The sequence below is a fragment of the Phalangium opilio genome, unplaced genomic scaffold (assembly GCF_054372755.1).
Source record: "Phalangium opilio isolate 3A_F unplaced genomic scaffold, DU_Popi_V2 ptg000352l_1, whole genome shotgun sequence".
Classification (NCBI taxonomy): domain Eukaryota; kingdom Metazoa; phylum Arthropoda; class Arachnida; order Opiliones; family Phalangiidae; genus Phalangium; species Phalangium opilio.
This window is the reverse complement of record NW_028324228.1, coordinates 2741550-2760594: the sequence shown is the minus strand read 5'-3', so window position 1 is coordinate 2760594 and position 19045 is coordinate 2741550. Positions and strand designations below refer to the sequence as shown.

General features: G+C 38.6%; 3 protein-coding genes across 4 annotated transcripts in view; all 3 read left to right on the top strand.

Moving 5' to 3' along the window:
- LOC149602860 (uncharacterized) overlaps window positions 1-13684 on the top strand; it is a 45645-nt gene extending 31961 nt beyond the window's left edge. The window contains exons 2-3 of the mRNA XM_089860340.1: window positions 12437-13338; window positions 13548-13684. Of these exons, the coding sequence (XP_089716466.1) occupies window positions 12446-12748 (303 nt within the window). The 5' untranslated portion in view covers window positions 12437-12445 and the 3' untranslated portion in view covers window positions 12749-13338; window positions 13548-13684. The remainder of the gene's footprint in view (window positions 1-12436; window positions 13339-13547) is intronic.
- LOC149602859 (ATP-binding cassette sub-family C member 1-like) lies at window positions 12781-15666 on the top strand. Its single transcript, XM_089860271.1, has 4 exons — window positions 12781-12975; window positions 13076-13183; window positions 13261-13859; window positions 13919-15666. Exons 1-4 carry the CDS (start codon window positions 12781-12783, stop codon window positions 13920-13922), a joined length of 906 nt encoding a protein of 301 aa, XP_089716397.1. The 3' UTR covers window positions 13923-15666.
- A 187-nt stretch (window positions 15667-15853) lies between these two features.
- Window positions 15854-19045, top strand: part of LOC149602858 (ATP-binding cassette sub-family C member 3-like) — a 37246-nt gene continuing 34054 nt past the window's right edge. For both annotated transcript variants that reach the window (XM_089860335.1, XM_089860334.1), the window contains exons 1-8: window positions 15854-16168; window positions 16262-16438; window positions 16603-16716; window positions 16777-16914; window positions 17357-17494; window positions 17963-18021; window positions 18477-18779; window positions 18851-19025. In XM_089860335.1, the coding sequence (XP_089716461.1) occupies window positions 16124-16168; window positions 16262-16438; window positions 16603-16716; window positions 16777-16914; window positions 17357-17494; window positions 17963-18021; window positions 18477-18779; window positions 18851-19025 (1149 nt within the window). In that variant the 5' untranslated portion in view covers window positions 15854-16123. The remainder of the gene's footprint in view (window positions 16169-16261; window positions 16439-16602; window positions 16717-16776; window positions 16915-17356; window positions 17495-17962; window positions 18022-18476; window positions 18780-18850; window positions 19026-19045) is intronic.

Genomic DNA, 19045 nt, shown 5'->3' with positions numbered 1-19045 from the left:
TGAAACGCGCCTGCAATTATCCTAAAAGGTATCTGAAAAGCACCTACAATGATGCTGCAAAGTATCTGTAACGCGCCTGTAATGATCCTGAAAAGTATATGAAACGCGCCTGCAATTATCCTAAAAGTTATCTGAAAATCACCTGCAATTATCCTAAAAATTATCTGAAAAGCACCTGCAATTATCCTACAAAGTATCTGAAACGCGCATGTAATTATCCTACAAAGTATTTGAAAAGCGCCTGCAATTATCCTACTAAGTATATGAAAAGAGCCTGCAATTATCCTAAAATGTATCTGAAAAGCACCTGCAATGATGCTGCAAAGTATCTGTAACGCGCCTGTAATGATCCTGAAAAGTATATGAAACGCGCCTGCAATGATCCTGAAAAGTATCTGATACGCGCCTGCAATGATCCTGAAAAGTATCTGAAACGCGCCTGCAATTATCCTGAAAAGTATCTGAAACGCGCCTGCAATTATCCTGAAAAGTATCTGAAACGCGCCTGCTATGATCCAAAAAAGTTTTAGAAACGCGCCTGCAATTTTCCTAAAGTATATGAAACGCGCCTGCAATTATCCTGAAAAGTATCTGAAACACACCTGCAATGATCCTGAAAAGTATCTGAAACGCGCCTGTAATGATCCTGAAAAGTATCTGAAACGCACCTGCAATTATCCTGAAAAGTATCTGAAACGCGCCTGTAATGATCCTGAAAAGTATCTGAAACGCGCCTGTAATGATCCTGAAAAGTATCTGAAACGCGCCTGCAATGATCCTGAAAGTATCTGAAACGCACCTGCAATTATCCTGAAAAGTATCTGAAACGCGCCTGCTATGATCCAAAAAAGTTTCAGAAACGCGCCTGCAATTTTCCTAAAGTCTATGAAACGCGCCTGCAATTATCCTGAAAAGTATCTGAAGCGCACCTGCAATGATCCTGAAAAGTATCTGAAACGCTCCTGCAATGATCCTGAAAAGTATCTGAAGCGCACCTGCAATTATCCTGAAAAGTATCTGAAACGCGCCTGCTATGATCCAAAAAGGTTTCAGAAACGCGCCTGCTATGATCCAAAAAGGTTTCAGAAACGCGCCTGCAATTTTCCTAAAGTCTATGAAACGCGCCTGCAATTATCCTGAAAAGTATCTGAAGCGCACCTGCAATGATCCTGAAAAGTATCTGAAACGCGCCTGCAATGATCCTGAAAAGTATCTGAAACGCACCTGCAATTATCCTACAAGTATCTGAAATGCATCCGCAATGATCCTGTGAAGTCTCTGAAACGCATCTGCAATTATCCTACAAAGTATCTGAAAAGCGCCTGCAATTATCCTGAAAAGTATCTGAAAAGCGCCTGCAATTATCCTGAAAAGTATCTTAAACGCGCCTGCAATTATCCTACAAAGTATATGAAAAGAGCCTGCAATTATCCTACAAAGTATATGAAAAGGGCCTGCAATTATCCTAAAAAGTATCTGAAAAGCACCTGCAATGATGCTCCAAAGAATCTGTAACGCGCCTGTAATGATCCTGAAAAGTATCTGAAACGCGCCTGCAATTATCCTAAGAATTATCTGAAAAGCACCGGCAATTATCCTACAAAGTATCTGAAACGCGCCTGTAATTATCCTACAAAGTATCTGAAACGCGCCTGTAATTATCCTACAAAGTATATGAAAAGCACCTGCAATTATCCTACAAAGTATGTGAAAAGAGTCTGCAATTATCCTAAAAAGTATCTGAAAAGCACCTGCAATGATCCAAAAACGTATCTGAAACGCGCCTGCAATTATCCTAAAAGGTATCTGAAAAGCACCTGCAATGATGCTCCAAAGAATCTGTAACGCGCCTGTAATGACCCTGAAAAGTATCTGAAACGCGCCTGCAATTATCCTAAAAATTATCTGAAAAGCACCTGCAATTATCCTACAAAGTATCTGAAATGCGCCTGTAATTATCCGACAAAGTATCTGAAACGCGCCTGTAATTATCCTACAAAGTATATGAAAAGCGCCTGCAATTATCCTACAAAGTATATGAAAAGAGCCTGCAATTATCCTAAAAAGTATCTGAAAAGCACCTGCAATGATCCAAAAACGTATCTGAAACGCGCCTGCAATTATCCTAAAAGGTATCTGAAAAGCACCTACAATGATGCTGCAAAGTATCTGTAACGCGCCTGTAATGATCCTGAAAAGTATATGAAACGCGCCTGCAATTATCCTAAAAGTTATCTGAAAATCACCTGCAATTATCCTAAAAATTATCTGAAAAGCACCTGCAATTATCCTACAAAGTATCTGAAACGCGCATGTAATTATCCTACAAAGTATTTGAAAAGCGCCTGCAATTATCCTACTAAGTATATGAAAAGAGCCTGCAATTATCCTAAAATGTATCTGAAAAGCACCTGCAATGATGCTGCAAAGTATCTGTAACGCGCCTGTAATGATCCTGAAAAGTATATGAAACGCGCCTGCAATGATCCTGAAAAGTATCTGATACGCGCCTGCAATGATCCTGAAAAGTATCTGAAACGCGCCTGCAATTATCCTGAAAAGTATCTGAAACGCGCCTGCAATTATCCTGAAAAGTATCTGAAACGCGCCTGCTATGATCCAAAAAAGTTTTTGAAACGCGCCTGCAATTTTCCTAAAGTATATGAAACGCGCCTGCAATTATCCTGAAAAGTATCTGAAACACACCTGCAATGATCCTGAAAAGTATCTGAAACGCGCCTGCAATTATCCTAAAAATTATCTGAAAAGCACCTGCAATTATCCTACAAAGTATCTGAAATGCGCCTGTAATTATCCGACAAAGTATCTGAAACGCGCCTGTAATTATCCTACAAAGTATATGAAAAGCGCCTGCAATTATCCTACAAAGTATATGAAAAGAGCCTGCAATTATCCTAAAAAGTATCTGAAAAGCACCTGCAATGATCCAAAAACGTATCTGAAACGCGCCTGCAATTATCCTAAAAGGTATCTGAAAAGCACCTACAATGATGCTGCAAAGTATCTGTAACGCGCCTGTAATGATCCTGAAAAGTATATGAAACGCGCCTGCAATTATCCTAAAAGTTATCTGAAAATCACCTGCAATTATCCTAAAAATTATCTGAAAAGCACCTGCAATTATCCTACAAAGTATCTGAAACGCGCATGTAATTATCCTACAAAGTATTTGAAAAGCGCCTGCAATTATCCTACTAAGTATATGAAAAGAGCCTGCAATTATCCTAAAATGTATCTGAAAAGCACCTGCAATGATGCTGCAAAGTATCTGTAACGCGCCTGTAATGATCCTGAAAAGTATATGAAACGCGCCTGCAATGATCCTGAAAAGTATCTGATACGCGCCTGCAATGATCCTGAAAAGTATCTGAAACGCGCCTGCAATTATCCTGAAAAGTATCTGAAACGCGCCTGCAATTATCCTGAAAAGTATCTGAAACGCGCCTGCTATGATCCAAAAAAGTTTTAGAAACGCGCCTGCAATTTTCCTAAAGTATATGAAACGCGCCTGCAATTATCCTGAAAAGTATCTGAAACACACCTGCAATGATCCTGAAAAGTATCTGAAACGCGCCTGTAATGATCCTGAAAAGTATCTGAAACGCACCTGCAATTATCCTGAAAAGTATCTGAAACGCGCCTGTAATGATCCTGAAAAGTATCTGAAACGCGCCTGTAATGATCCTGAAAAGTATCTGAAACGCGCCTGCAATGATCCTGAAAGTATCTGAAACGCACCTGCAATTATCCTGAAAAGTATCTGAAACGCGCCTGCTATGATCCAAAAAAGTTTCAGAAACGCGCCTGCAATTTTCCTAAAGTCTATGAAACGCGCCTGCAATTATCCTGAAAAGTATCTGAAGCGCACCTGCAATGATCCTGAAAAGTATCTGAAACGCTCCTGCAATGATCCTGAAAAGTATCTGAAGCGCACCTGCAATTATCCTGAAAAGTATCTGAAACGCGCCTGCTATGATCCAAAAAGGTTTCAGAAACGCGCCTGCTATGATCCAAAAAGGTTTCAGAAACGCGCCTGCAATTTTCCTAAAGTCTATGAAACGCGCCTGCAATTATCCTGAAAAGTATCTGAAGCGCACCTGCAATGATCCTGAAAAGTATCTGAAACGCGCCTGCAATGATCCTGAAAAGTATCTGAAACGCACCTGCAATTATCCTACAAGTATCTGAAATGCATCCGCAATGATCCTGTGAAGTCTCTGAAACGCATCTGCAATTATCCTACAAAGTATCTGAAAAGCGCCTGCAATTATCCTGAAAAGTATCTGAAACGCGCCTGCAATTATCCTACAAAGTATATGAAAAAAGCCTGCAATTATCCTACAAAGTATATGAAAAGGGCCTGCAATTATCCAAAAAAGTATCTGAAAAGCACCTGCAATGATGCTCCAAAGAATCTGTAACGCGCCTGTAATGATCCTGAAAAGTATCTGAAACGCGCCTGCAATTATCCTAAAAATTATCTGAAAAGCACCTGCAATTATCCTACAAAGTATCTGAAATGCGCCTGTAATTATCCGACAAAGTATCTGAAACGCGCCTGTAATTATCCTACAAAGTATATGAAAAGCGCCTGCAATTATCCTACAAAGTATATGAAAAGAGCCTGCAATTATCCTAAAAAGTATCTGAAAAGCACCTGCAATGATCCAAAAACGTATCTGAAACGCGCCTGCAATTATCCTAAAAGCTATCTGAAAAGCACCTGCAATGATGCTGCAAAGTATCTGTAACGCGCCTGTAATGATCCTGAAAAGTATATGAAACGCGCCTGCAATTATCCTAAAAGTTATCTGAAAATCACCTGCAATTATCCTAAAAATTATCTGAAAAGCACCTGCAAGTATCCTACAAAGTATCTGAAACGCGCATGTAATTATCCTACAAAGTATTTGAAAAGCGCCTGCAATTATCCTACTAAGTATATGAAAAGAGCCTGCAATTATCCTAAAATGTATCTGAAAAGCACCTGCAATGATGCTGCAAAGTATCTGTAACGCGCCTGTAATGATCCTGAAAAGTATATGAAACGCGCCTGCAATGATCCTGAAAAGTATCTGATACGCGCCTGCAATGATCCTGAAAAGTATCTGAAACGCGCCTGCAATTATCCTGAAAAGTATCTGAAGCGCACCTGCAATTATCCTGAAAAGTATCTGAAACGCGCCTGCTATGATCCAAAAAGGTTTCAGAAACGCGCCTGCTATGATCCAAAAAGGTTTCAGAAACGCGCCTGCAATTTTCCTAAAGTCTATGAAACGCGCCTGCAATTATCCTGAAAAGTATCTGAAGCGCACCTGCAATGATCCTGAAAAGTATCTGAAACGCTCCTGCAATGATCCTGAAAAGTATCTGAAGCGCACCTGCAATTATCCTGAAAAGTATCTGAAACGCGCCTGCTATGATCCAAAAAGGTTTCAGAAACGCGCCTGCAATTTTCCTAAAGTCTATGAAACGCGCCTGCAATTATCCTGAAAAGTATCTGAAGCGCACCTGCAATGATCCTGAAAAGTATCTGAAACGCGCCTGCAATGATCCTGAAAAGTATCTGAAACGCACCTGCAATGATGCTCCAAAGAATCTGTAACGCGCCTGTAATGATCCTGAAAAGTATCTGAAACGCGCCTGCAATTATCCTAAAAATTATCTGAAAAGCACCTGCAATTATCCTACAAAGTATCTGAAACGCGCCTGTAATTATCCTACAAAGTATCTGAAACGCGCCTGTAATTATCCTACAAAGTATATGAAAAGCGCCTGCAATTATCCTACAAAGTATGTGAAAAGAGTCTGCAATTATCCTAAAAAGTATCTGAAAAGCACCTGCAATGATCCAAAAACGTATCTGAAACGCGCCTGCAATTATCCTAAAAGGTATCTGAAAAGCACCTGCAGTGATGCTCCAAAGAATCTGTAACGCGCCTGTAATGACCCTGAAAAGTATCTGAAACGCGCCTGCAATTATCCTAAAAATTATCTGAAAAGCACCTGCAATTATCCTACAAAGTATCTGAAATGCGCCTGTAATTATCCGACAAAGTATCTGAAACGCGCCTGTAATTATCCTACAAAGTATATGAAAAGCGCCTGCAATTATCCTACAAAGTATATGAAAAGAGCCTGCAATTATCCTAAAAAGTATCTGAAAAGCACCTGCAATGATCCAAAAACGTATCTGAAACGCGCCTGCAATTATCCTAAAAGGTATCTGAAAATCACCTGCAATGATGCTGCAAAGTATCTGTAACGCGCCTGTAATGATCCTGAAAAGTATATGAAACGCGCCTGCAATGATCCTGAAAAGTATCTGATACGCGCCTGCAATGATCCTGAAAAGTATCTGAAACGCGCCTGCAATTATCCTGAAAAGTATCTGAAACGCGCCTGCAATTATCCTGAAAAGTATCTGAAACGCGCCTGCTATGATCCAAAAAAGTTTTAGAAACGCGCCTGCAATTTTCCTAAAGTATATGAAACGCGCCTGCAATTATCCTGAAAAGTATCTGAAACACACCTGCAATGATCCTGAAAAGTATCTGAAACGCGCCTGTAATGATCCTGAAAAGTATCTGAAACGCACCTGCAATTATCCTGAAAAGTATCTGAAACGCGCCTGTAATGATCCTGAAAAGTATCTGAAACGCGCCTGTAATGATCCTGAAAAGTATCTGAAACGCGCCTGCTATGATCCAAAAAAGTTTCAGAAACGCGCCTGCAATTTTCCTAAAGTCTATGAAACGCGCCTGCAATTATCCTGAAAAGTATCTGAAGCGCACCTGCAATGATCCTGAAAAGTATCTGAAACGCGCCTGCAATGATCCTGAAAAGTATCTGAAACGCACCTGCAATGATGCTCCAAAGAATCTGTAACGCGCCTGTAATGATCCTGAAAAGTATCTGAAACGCGCCTGCAATTATCCTAAAAATTATCTGAAAAGCACCTGCAATTATCCTACAAAGTATCTGAAACGCGCCTGTAATTATCCGACAAAGTATCTGAAACGCGCCTGTAATTATCCTACAAAGTATATGAAAAGCGCCTGCAATTATCCTACAAAGTATATGAAAAGAGCCTGCAATTATCCTAAAAAGTATCTGAAAAGCACCTGCAATGATCCAAAAACGTATCTGAAACGCGCCTGCAATTATCCTAAAAGGTATCTGAAAATCACCTGCAATGATGCTGCAAAGTATCTGTAACGCGCCTGTAATGATCCTGAAAAGTATATGAAACGCGCCTGCAATGATCCTGAAAAGTATCTGATACGCGCCTGCAATGATCCTGAAAAGTATCTGAAACGCGCCTGCAATTATCCTGAAAAGTATCTGAAACGCGCCTGCAATTATCCTGAAAAGTATCTGAAACGCGCCTGCTATGATCCAAAAAAGTTTTAGAAACGCGCCTGCAATTTTCCTAAAGTATATGAAACGCGCCTGCAATTATCCTGAAAAGTATCTGAAACACACCTGCAATGATCCTGAAAAGTATCTGAAACGCGCCTGTAATGATCCTGAAAAGTATCTGAAACGCACCTGCAATTATCCTGAAAAGTATCTGAAACGCGCCTGTAATGATCCTGAAAAGTATCTGATACGCGCCTGCAATGATCCTGAAAAGTATCTGAAACGCGCCTGCAATGATCCTGAAAAGTATCTGAAGCGCACCTGCAATTATCCTGAAAAGTATCTGAAACGCGCCTGCTATGATCCAAAAAAGTTTCAGAAACGCGCCTGCAATTTTCCTAAAGTATATGAAACGCGCCTGCAATTATCCTGAAAAGTATCTGAAACGCACCTGCAATGATCCTGAAAAGTATCTGAAACGCGCTTCAATTTTCCTACAAAGTATATGAAAAGCGCCTGCATTTATCCTGCTAAGTATCTGCCATGGGCCTGCAACTATCCTAAAAATTATCTGACATGCGCCTGCAACTATCCTAAAAATTATCTGAAAATTACCTGCAATTATCCTAAAAGTTTCTGAAACGCGCCTGTAATTATTGTACAAAGTATATGAAACGCGCCTGCAATGATCCTGAAAAGTATCTGAAACGCGCCTGCAATTATCCTGAAAAATATCTGAAACGCGCCTGTTATGATCCAAAAAAGTTTCAGAAACGCGCCTGCAATTTTCCTACAAAGTATATGAAACGCGCCTGCAATTATCCTACACAGTAACTGAAATGCGCCTGCAATTTTCCTTCAAAGTATCGGAAACGCGCCTGCAATGATCCTGAAAAGTATATGAAGCGCGCCTGCAATTTTACTTCAAAGTATCGGAAACGCGCCTCCAATGATCCTGAAAAGTATATGAAACGCGCCTGCAATTATCCTACAAACTTAGCAATTTCTGACCGTAACATGCATACAAAATATCTGGAAGGTACCTGTAATGAGCCTGAAAACATCCTGATTTCTTACGGGAGTTACTATTTCCCCTAGTAACTCTCTTAGAGTACATTTTGTATTCTGCTGTACGAGTTTTCCAACGGAAGATATTTTTTCTGCAAAACGTCTAAAATGTTCTGCATTGCTCTCTAGAATGCATCTTAATTTTGTCTGAAGTTGAACCTTTTTCAGGTTTATTCCAGTATTATTCCAGTATTATTCCAGAATATTCCAGTTTATTTACAATATATTGCAGTTTTAAAAAATCTAATTAACAGCAAAATGCAGCCGTAAATTTTTGTACGGGTAGATATGCTTACTTTATGTAACGCGTTGTTATTTAAGGCACTTTAAAGCTTGAAAATATGTTACTATACATTACTATACATATTATTTGCACAATTACAAAAAAATGGGGAGATTTTAAATAAGTACATATCAAAAAAAAAGATTAAATATGGCAAGAAACTAGAATTATGCCATTTGAATTCATTATGCTGATAATGGTTTTAAAGTAGACTATAACAAAACACTTGAAACAATGGCTTGCAAACAGACCATACTTTGGGACATAAGAAATGGTGTTCAAATAGACCATCGTGAAAAAGGAAGGAATTGTACTGTTATGATATAAAGCTATTAATGGTTTCGAATCAGAGCGAGTAAAATAACTTGTTAACGGCTTTTACCTAGAACACTACCAATAGTATTCATAAAAACCATTATTATAATGGTTTACTTTTAAATCATTTTTCGAAAAAATGGTTTAAAAACCCACCACCGGTTTAAAACCAGCAGTGGCTTAAATTAAACCCATTAATGGTTCATAAAACCCTTTTAAAACCCATTTTAAACCCCAATTTTTTACAGTGTGAGGTCTGTATGCACAATTTTTTAAAAATACATGCTTTCAATTATTGCTTATTGGAAAATATTTCATGGCATCTTAATTTTATTTTTATTTTACAAACCGAGATTAATATTAGGTCATTACTAATCAACGCGGGCCTTTTCCAAAAAATCGTTAATTTTTCAAGGTCCCTCAACAAAAAACGTTTTAAATATTGCTTGTTTTATAGGTCGGGTTAGGTAAGGCATATGTTAGTTAGGTTTACGTGTCAGTGAGACACAAATTTCAAGCATTGTATATCTTAATAGTAGACATATTTATCCTATAAATGCTATAAATTTAAGAAAAAAAGTTCAATAACAGCAAACGTTTTGTCGTTGACAGCGTTTAAAAATAAAAAATATTTGCTTTTAATAATATGTGGTTTTCATAGGCACTATACAGTATTACGTTAGAAAATTATTTTTGGGAACTCATTCTATGTTCAAACTTCGTTTAAGTTCGTTACAGTGTTGCGTAGTTTGACTTCAAAATTAAAATAAGCGAATCGTTTTATAACGGCGCAATTCTGAGATTTAAAAATATTCCATTCTTCTAAACTATAAATTTTGCTTAATGTTTTACAAAATAGATGGGATTATTGCTCATTTAACATAACCACTCAAGTTAATCAGATGTTAACGGGCGTAGATAGAATTATAATTTAAGCCAAGTTGTTTGTCCCATTAGACCAAATCCAAAACCGCCAAATTGCGGTAGCTTTCAGCCGAATGGGAATTCGGTTGTAAGGCAGGCAAGCGTATAATTACCATAGTACAATTAACTTGAAATGGGTCAATAGGGCCTTAAAACGGGGGAAATAGGGTCTTTAAATGGGTAAACAGGGACTTGAAATGGTGTGTTAACGGGTTTGTTTTACACCATAAACGTGGTGCTAAATATGGAAAAAATAAATATTTAACAACTATTTCCCTTCACTTGGTTTAATAATGTGACATAGTATAGGTAGCGTACTGTTTCCCCTACTTTTAACACCATTAAACTAAGTAATATTAGAAGTTCAACAGATTGCCTTAAAAAGATGTTAAAAACCACTGTAAATGGTGCATAAATGCCTAATATTCCTTAATACTTGCAAATAATATTAGTAAATGGCGTTGATTGATCATAAAAATGGGGTTAAAGTACACCCTAAATGATGTCCTTTTGGCACCGGTAAAAACAGCATATATGGTGTTTGAATGCACCGATAGTGCAAATGTATGACGGTAAAGCAAACATAATTATTCAAAATTTAATTACATTAAGACTGAAGTGACAGATATTATAAAAAAACGTCTTGGTTTGGACCAAGGCCGAAAAAACAAACGATATGTGCGAGGTTTATCAATTGACTGAAGTTCAGATATTGAAATTTTTATCCACTCAATCCTTAATCAATATTTAATTCAATCAACTGATTTTACTGTTAATCGATCTAGTCCCTCTAAATTAATTGAAAAAATTACATATCTAAGCTTTTTCAAGAACAATTACATTTTCCGAAAATATTTTATCATGAAATTAATTATTTTGAAGGGATTTCGTGTCGATGATCACTAACTTGTAAGCACCTTGACCGACATAGTTTTAATTGTTGCTGGCTTGACAAATTTTGAAGTTTGCACCAAATGAAGTTTAAATCTGTTTTAAGTTGTTGATAAGACTGTCGTTTAAAGTGAATGCCGTCTATTTAGGACAAAGCAACAAATTGCATCCTGTGTGGTAAAGGGTAAAGATCACATAAACAGGAATACTTCTCAGTACCAATGGCTTGTTATATTCATTTCCCGCGGAAATGATATGGTTAAACACATCATTCGTTAGTAGTTATGCCAAGAAGGTCACATTTAACTCCGACACCACCTCCCTTCCTCTATTTTCCCAATATATATTTATTTATATATAGTATAGTCACCAGTGGTTCCAGTGTATGGGACATCTGAGCCGTCGCAGCACACTCAGCCCATATTACCATATAGATCGAAACCTTTTCACATTTGTAAACGGTACATGACACTCCGGATTTGCCCACCAACCTTATTAACCTAACACTATAAAACATTCGTGTACATGAATGATTATGGTTAATGGCTAAACATTCGCTAGCGCCTGAACGACCGATCACTCAGTGTAATCGGTGTACATTTGTAAGTGAGTAGACCATTTTGTAAATTACATACAGAGAAACTAAAACACAGGTGTGATCCCGCCATTCTCTCTTTCTCTCATTCTCTCGCTCCCTTAGAAGCACCGCTATAGGCAGTGCTAGTTGACTAGCCTCCTGCCCGTAGTGAACTTTGGCACCGTCTGGCGATGACCCTTCGTGCGAGGGAGAATACCCCAATGGTGGCCTCGCCCCTGTGTTTTCCGAAATGATCTTTACATTTGCTAAAATGATTTCGCGTAATACGTACCCGGTGTAAAAGTAGGGGGGTGACGTTTCAAATGAAGACCGAGTTATGACCAAGAAATTCTTAAGTACGGAAATGGAAGTTCCAGTGCAACTTTACCTTCATAGAGGCGACAATAGAAATGTAGCATTTCGATATTCAAAATTTAATGTATAAATTCGCGCAACACCCTGGTTTGGCATCTATTTAATATTTACATTTTCCATTCGAGTTATGCCAAATTTCGCTTCCTCTTTTTAGCCATCCAGTAGTACATTTCAAATATTCAATACTGATCCCTCAACACGTACTCCCTTCAAAATAATTAATTTCATGATAAAATGTTTTCGGAAAATGTAATATTTCTTGAAAAAGCGTAGATATGTAATTTTTTAAATTAATTTAGAGGGACTAGATCGATTAACAGTAAAATCAGTTGATTGAATTAAATATTGATTAAGAATTGAGTGGATAAAAATAACTAGAAAACAATTTCAATATCTGAACTTCAGTCAATTGATAAACCTCACACATATCGTTTGTTTTTTCGGCCTTGGTTCAAACCAAGACGTTGTTTTATAATAGCAATCTTTGAAGTATTGAACCGCGAAATGTGTTTTGGCAGTAATACATTTCACTGCAAAATGTTGTAGAAGTCACGCACATCTTAATCGCTCCACTTGGAATTTACTTCTAAAACTGACGATTTATTCCATGTCTTTGGCAGCGTTTTTTGATGTCGAGCAATCGTCAATTCAAGCGGATAACAAGCTTGAGAAACTCTTTCTTGTTTTCGCACGTGGGAGGATCAGTCGCTGGCAGCACTGTCATCAGGGCGTGTGACGCCGGACAGAACTTCGAAGGACACTTCCTGAAACTGATTGGCACTGCCGGTAACATGGCGCAAAGGTATCTTATTCATATAAATAATTCCGTCACTAAAGCCTCTTTTTCGTTTTTGGAGCGACAGCTTTTCAGCATTTGCACTTCATTTTACCTTAAGGTTGAAAAGCGCGGTGGATGCAAAGCAAAGCGTTAATTGCAAGTCGCTAAAATGCAATTTCTTTCCAGATGGCTGACAATATCTTGGGCAATTGCTTGATGTTTTACGCCGAAATTTTCATAGTTTTGAGCAAATTGACTCTCTCAGTTGATATTGTAGGATTGATAATGGCTAATGCTGATCGGGTAAGCGCTACCAATGAAGACGAATCCAGCAGATCAAAATCTCTGCTCTTTTTTCGTTTAACTCTCGACATCAACGTGGTAGAGAAACGTCACTCAAGCGGAACGATTATTAATATATTATTATCTTTACATGAAAGTTCTTTTCAGGTCTTAGAAGTACTTATATTATGTTTTGAAGTCACAGCTCCTGCAATTTCTGAAAGTCTTTATCGCCACCACTATGGGTTTGGAATCAAATTTCGTCTCTTTAGAAAGAGTTGACGAATACTGTCGTTTGGAGTCCGAGGCCTACTGGCCTAGTTGGAGAAACCAGAATCTCAACCCCCAGCTGACTAGCTTCAACGAGAACAAATCATATTCCAGGAGTACAGCACCAGATACCGAGAAGGATTGGATTTGGTCTTGAAGGACATCGATATCAGGAACGAGGCCGGAGAGAAGGTGGGCGTGGTTGGGCGGACAAGCGCCGGAAAGTCATCACTGACGCTGGCGCATTTCCGTCTCATCGAGGGGGTGCACGGTCAGATCGTCAAAGACGGTGTGGAAGTGGAGGGATTGGGCTTGTCCGATTTGAGGTCGCAGCTGACCATCATCCCCCAAGAACCCGTCCTCTTCTTGGGCACACTCAGACTCAACTTTGATCCTTTTAGACCAAAAGATGACCACAGACTGTGGGCCGCCCTGGAACACTCGCACCCTAAGTCCTTCGTGGCGTCACTCGAACAGGGACTGGATCACTCCGTGGCCGATGGAGGTAGCAACCTGAGCGTCGGACAGCGTCAGTTGGTCTGCTTGGCTCGTGCCTTGTTGAGGAACACCAAGATACTGATCTTGGACGAAGCAACAGCCTCGGTCGACATGGACACCGACGATCTCATTCAAGAGACCGTCAGAAAGGAATTCGCCAACTCTACCATCATCACCATTGCGCACAGAATGAACACCATCTTAGACTACTACAAGTTAGTTTACCTAAATTAAATCGGTGTAAAATTTTTGACTTTCTCTTAACTCTTCATAGGTGATGGTTCCAGGTCAGGGCCGAATTGTGAAATTCGACTCTCCCGACGCTCTCTTGAGGAAGGAACAATCAATGTTCTACGATTTGGCCAAAGATGCCAACATACTCTAGATCACCTTTAAATTAAGCACTATATGTTATGTGTAGTTTGTTAAGAGTCTAAGGAATAACGTTTATCAATTATTTTATTTCTAATTGAGCGGGTAAAAATATCTAAGCTCCTTGGATCGGTAGTTGCTCAAGAGTCATTAAATGATACGTTTATTTAAATTCATTGAGATACTAAACAACTTCTTTCTCCGTCCCGCGTTTTTCCGCTCGTCTGGGGTGGATAGCAATTAATAGCATCCATTATTATATGTGATATTTCTGTTGTCAATTAAATTTATCGTGGAAAAAATTTCTCCCTTCCGCGTCTATGTGAGCGCCCCTGGTGGAAAGTTCTTTATAATATCGCCTATATTTCTGTTATTCCTCAAATTTATCTTTCATCTTCTACATTTTAATTATCCCAGCTATTGCGTGTTGTCAGAGGAATTTCTTATTGTATTTATTTAACATCAATGCATATTAATCTTAAACCCATACATTCTACTTAAACAGTAACGCTAGCAAAAATGTCAGATAAAAGCGTTGAAAGCTAGAAGTCTGTGATTGTTTTTTGATGTAAAACACTTTCGTTTATTACCAAGGTTCGCAGTACAGAGGTTTGAACTTCCTTCCTTTACGCACAGTCATTGTTTATTCCAAAAACGTTTAAAACATCTCCAAAAGCTTCGAAAACGGAGAATTTTATATGCTGAATGAAATAATCTCGATGAAATTAATTATTGAAGTGAACCATTAATTATCGAGGCCTCAGGCCTATTTTGTGGGGAGAAAGACTATCTGATCGGTCAAGAATTACCCGTAGTAGGCACATAACCTTATACGTGTAGAAAAATTCGAGCAAACAAATAATTCAAAAATATATTGGGCTAAAAAAATTCAGTTTGTAAAGAAAAGGGGTCAAACGTTGAGCAAGAAAAAAATCTAATCTTAATTAAAATCACCCATTTCACTCTTGCTTGACCATACCCAAAAATAACCTAAAGCTTAAAAAAAAATCTACCCATGTTTCTACCTAAAACCCGTATGGTAAAATTTAGAGTCCCACTCCCAGTGACGATGGACATTTGAAAAAATCCCCCAAAGCTTAAAATTAGACCCTTTTCGTTGGTCATAGTAAAATGTAGGAAACCTCACACGAGGTTTACGTAAATTGAATTGCCTTTAACAAGGCATTTGTATTGAATTTGAGTATCTAGGGAGATAAAACGCAAAACTCGTCAGAAATGAAGTTTAAACTTTTGCAAAACTTAGGAAATTTATACTTATTTAAAAAACTTAGAAAGTTTAAAACGTAACCTTGGAATAAGCTATGGAATTTGAAAATTTTAAACATAACTTTTGAATTAGCTAATGGTTTAGAAAATTTAAAACGTAACCTTATGATAAGATAAAGGCTTAGAAAATTTAAAACATAACCATAAAATTAGCTTAGGGCTCTAAAAATTAAAAGAATTCATCAACGAGAACAAAAACCTTCATAAAGAGAGATTTTTTCAGTCGTTTTGTCGTTTTTCAAAACATATCTGCACTGCTCTCCCAAAAAAGGAACTATTTCGCTTTATTATGGGGTCCTCAAAGACATTAGACGCCTCCTCTAAATATTTATGCCTAAAAGCCTAATTCTGATTATCATCCCTTGGATTTGGTTTTAGAAGAGCTTTGTATACTTTACAACTTTAACATGGTTTTCTTTTTTTCATAAATTGAGATTAAGACTTATCGTATCTTTCGTCAAATTGAATTCTTCTATCCATTTAACTATTCGAGTATCTTTACAAAGATAAAGTGTTAAAAGAAATGTACTCTTTTTAGTACAAAAAATAAAGTTTGTAATAAGGACAAAATGTACAGGAGTTCATAATAAAACGATCTATTTTCCTGAAATCTGACATTTTTATGTTCAGCTCCCAATTCGATTTAGAAAAACACTTGTGTTTGCGAGTTAGACTCGATGAAGGTCTTTCAACGTACTGTTTTAAAACATCCAATTAACGGTTAATGAAAAACGTTGCAAGGATTATATAGACGCCCGATAACATCACAGTGAATAGTCTGTTTAACAAATTGCTCTAAGTTAGAGTTATTCATCTTCAAATGGGTTTCTTCATATTGGATGACTTTTGTAAATCGCCATTTTGGGTCTGTTACGGGTTAATTACTTTACCAAGAATCTGAATATATTAACTGATGAATTTGGCATTTAATTATGAAGTCTGTAATTAATTTTTAAAGGACGCCAATTTGAATTGGCACACGGATGATCCGGACTTGACTCCTTGTTTTCAAAAGACCATCCTGGTCTGGGTGCCATGCGCCGTACTCTGGTTGTTCCTCCCATTGGAAGTTGCAATGATTGCCAAGTCGAAGCGGCGAAGCGTCCATTCTTCTTATCTTTCCATTGCGAAAAGTGTAAGTCCATATTGAGCGAGGATCATCTTTGTACGGCACAGAATGTGCTGCACAGGATGGCCGCGTTCTCGGCACTGATTATTCCTCCTCTCGAGAAAATATTTTGAAGGCGTATGTCCGAAAAGTTCCTAAAACGTAGGTACTAGTTTTTCTTTTGTTTTCAGGTCTTGGTTTTGTTACTGGCCGCAATTAGTGTCTTGAAATTTGGAAAACAAATATACTTCGGCGATTTTCAAGTCGTTGATCATTTGGCGGTCGTCCTTCAATTTGGAACTTACGTAAGACAATTTAAAAATCCAACACGATTACATGAATTAATTTGAAGTCGCATCTTGCAGATCTTGGCGTTATTCCTCATAATTTACGGCAGAGGGGTTGGCACGGTATTGTCCGGAATCCTGACATGCTTTTGGTTCCTCTTAACACTAGCGCAAACTATCACACTAAGATCCACCATCATGAAATACTATTTGCAAGTAAGACAAAGTTTCTTTTACATTTTATAAGAGCCCTGCACGTGTCAGGCTTTCCAAATTTGGAAAATTTATCGGGCCGGGTCGGGCTTTTCAAATTTTGGAAATTAAGGGGCCGAGTCGGGCTTTTCAAATTTTGGAAATTAAGGGGCCGGGTCGGGCTTTTCAAATTTTGGAAATTAAGGGGCCGAGTCGGGCTTTTCAAATTTTGGAAATTAAGGGGCCGAGCCGGCTCTTGTTTATTTTTCAAAAGCCGGGCTTAGTTAATGCATGTAATGGGTCGGGCGGACCGGAAAACCAACTATATACTCGAACCCGGGTCGGGTTTTGGACTTTTTTAAATGACATCCCGGGCAGGGCTCGGATGGGGCCCGAAAAATTCGCCCCGTGCAGGTCTCTGTTTTTTAATATTATTACGGCATAATAAAAACGTGAAATATTTCAGAACGACAAAGATGACTATTTTGGGTTGGTAATTGAGTTGGTAACTTACCCTTTGATAATAGTTACTCTTGTATTGCACACACTGAGCGACTCCTCTTCGCAACACGAAAAACACACGTACGGAATCGAAGTCAAAATGGTAATATTCCATTCATTTTGTTGTTTACGTTATATAAGTTCGACGTCGGTTACTATAAGCTGTAGCCTTCTCGCTTTTCGTTCTCGATTTCGCTCTCAGTAAAGTCACTTAACGAGATAATAGGAATGATTGTGCCCCCATAACTTCCACGTTAATTTCAATACGGTTTTTTGGGTCCGGCTCAAGTACTATGCGTCACAATTCACATTTCTCACGTCTTTATAACTGTGGTACTTTCTGTGTTAGTAGTAACGCGATGTCGGGTGCGAACGCAAGGTCCAACATGCAGAGAGTTAGATTGTTCAGCAGGTCAAATTAGTCATGCATAATGAAGGTCTGGCATTTCTCTCAAAATCTTCCCAGATACGAAGAAAAAATAGTTACACAATGATAACTATTATGGAACACTTGCACTTAATTTTTCTATTAAAATTCTTTATAAAAAGATGATTATTTTAAAACATTAAGAAATCAAGTGAAGAGGATGCATCGTTTTGTTCACGAGTGGTTCATTCATGGCTTTCCAGGTAAATCTTTTGCGTTCTTGTGTTCTAATATACATATTACCAGAAGTGAGATGAGACTAGAAGTACTGAGCTAACCAAATTCTTCACTCGGCGAAAGTGAATATTCTTGATAACACACCAACGGTTGGCCCTCTAGTGGCGGTTTCAGAATTTCCCCTCCAAAACGTGAGACGCTCGCGGTGGTAGACGGCCGAACTAGATTCAAGCACCCGCGTCCGTGTTTCGCCGCTTTAGGTTGAGGGGAAGGGGGTAAGAAATATTTTAGGAACTCGACCAATTTTTTTCTCTCTAGCATAGGCACGATTGAAGCGGCGTAAAATCCTCAAATTTGTTCACTAATGCCAGGATCTATTACCAATGCTAGAGCCCTTCACTTCTAGTCTCATCTCACTTCTGATAGTACCTATACTTGAAGTTTTTACAGCGTAGCTAATTCTATTTTTAACAAATTGTAGCGCCCTGTGGAGAGGTTGGAAGAAAGGCCTGCAGCCATCGGATGTGTACGAATTGAACGACTCAGAACGGACACTGACCGTCTCGCGCATTTTCGAAAAATACTGGAAACCCGAAGATGAGACCAAAAGTGTTACCAATGAAATGGAAATGAAAAGATTTTCGGAAGAACGAAACAGATCGAGAGATTTAAGGAAGTCAATCACTTGGCCTTTATTGAGGACAGTCGGGCCTTGCTTGATAGCTGGAGTGGTTCTACAAGTTGTGTCCGACATAGTGTCTATCGGTCCTGCCCTTTTGACAGGGTAAACAATTTTACTTTTTCAGCCATATAAAAATGTCTCGAGTTAACCAGGTTACTCACTTATGTTTTTAGTTCGATTATTGATTACTCGACGAGCAAAGATCCTTTCTGGAAAGGGATTCTCTGCGTTTGCCTTTACGGTTTGGCCGGACTCGCGCAATCTTTGTTGCAAGAAGGCAGCGCCATTTTCCACACCAAACTAGGATTGAGACTCAAATCCGCCACCATGCACGTTCTGTACAAAAAAGTAAGTTAGGGTTATAGTGA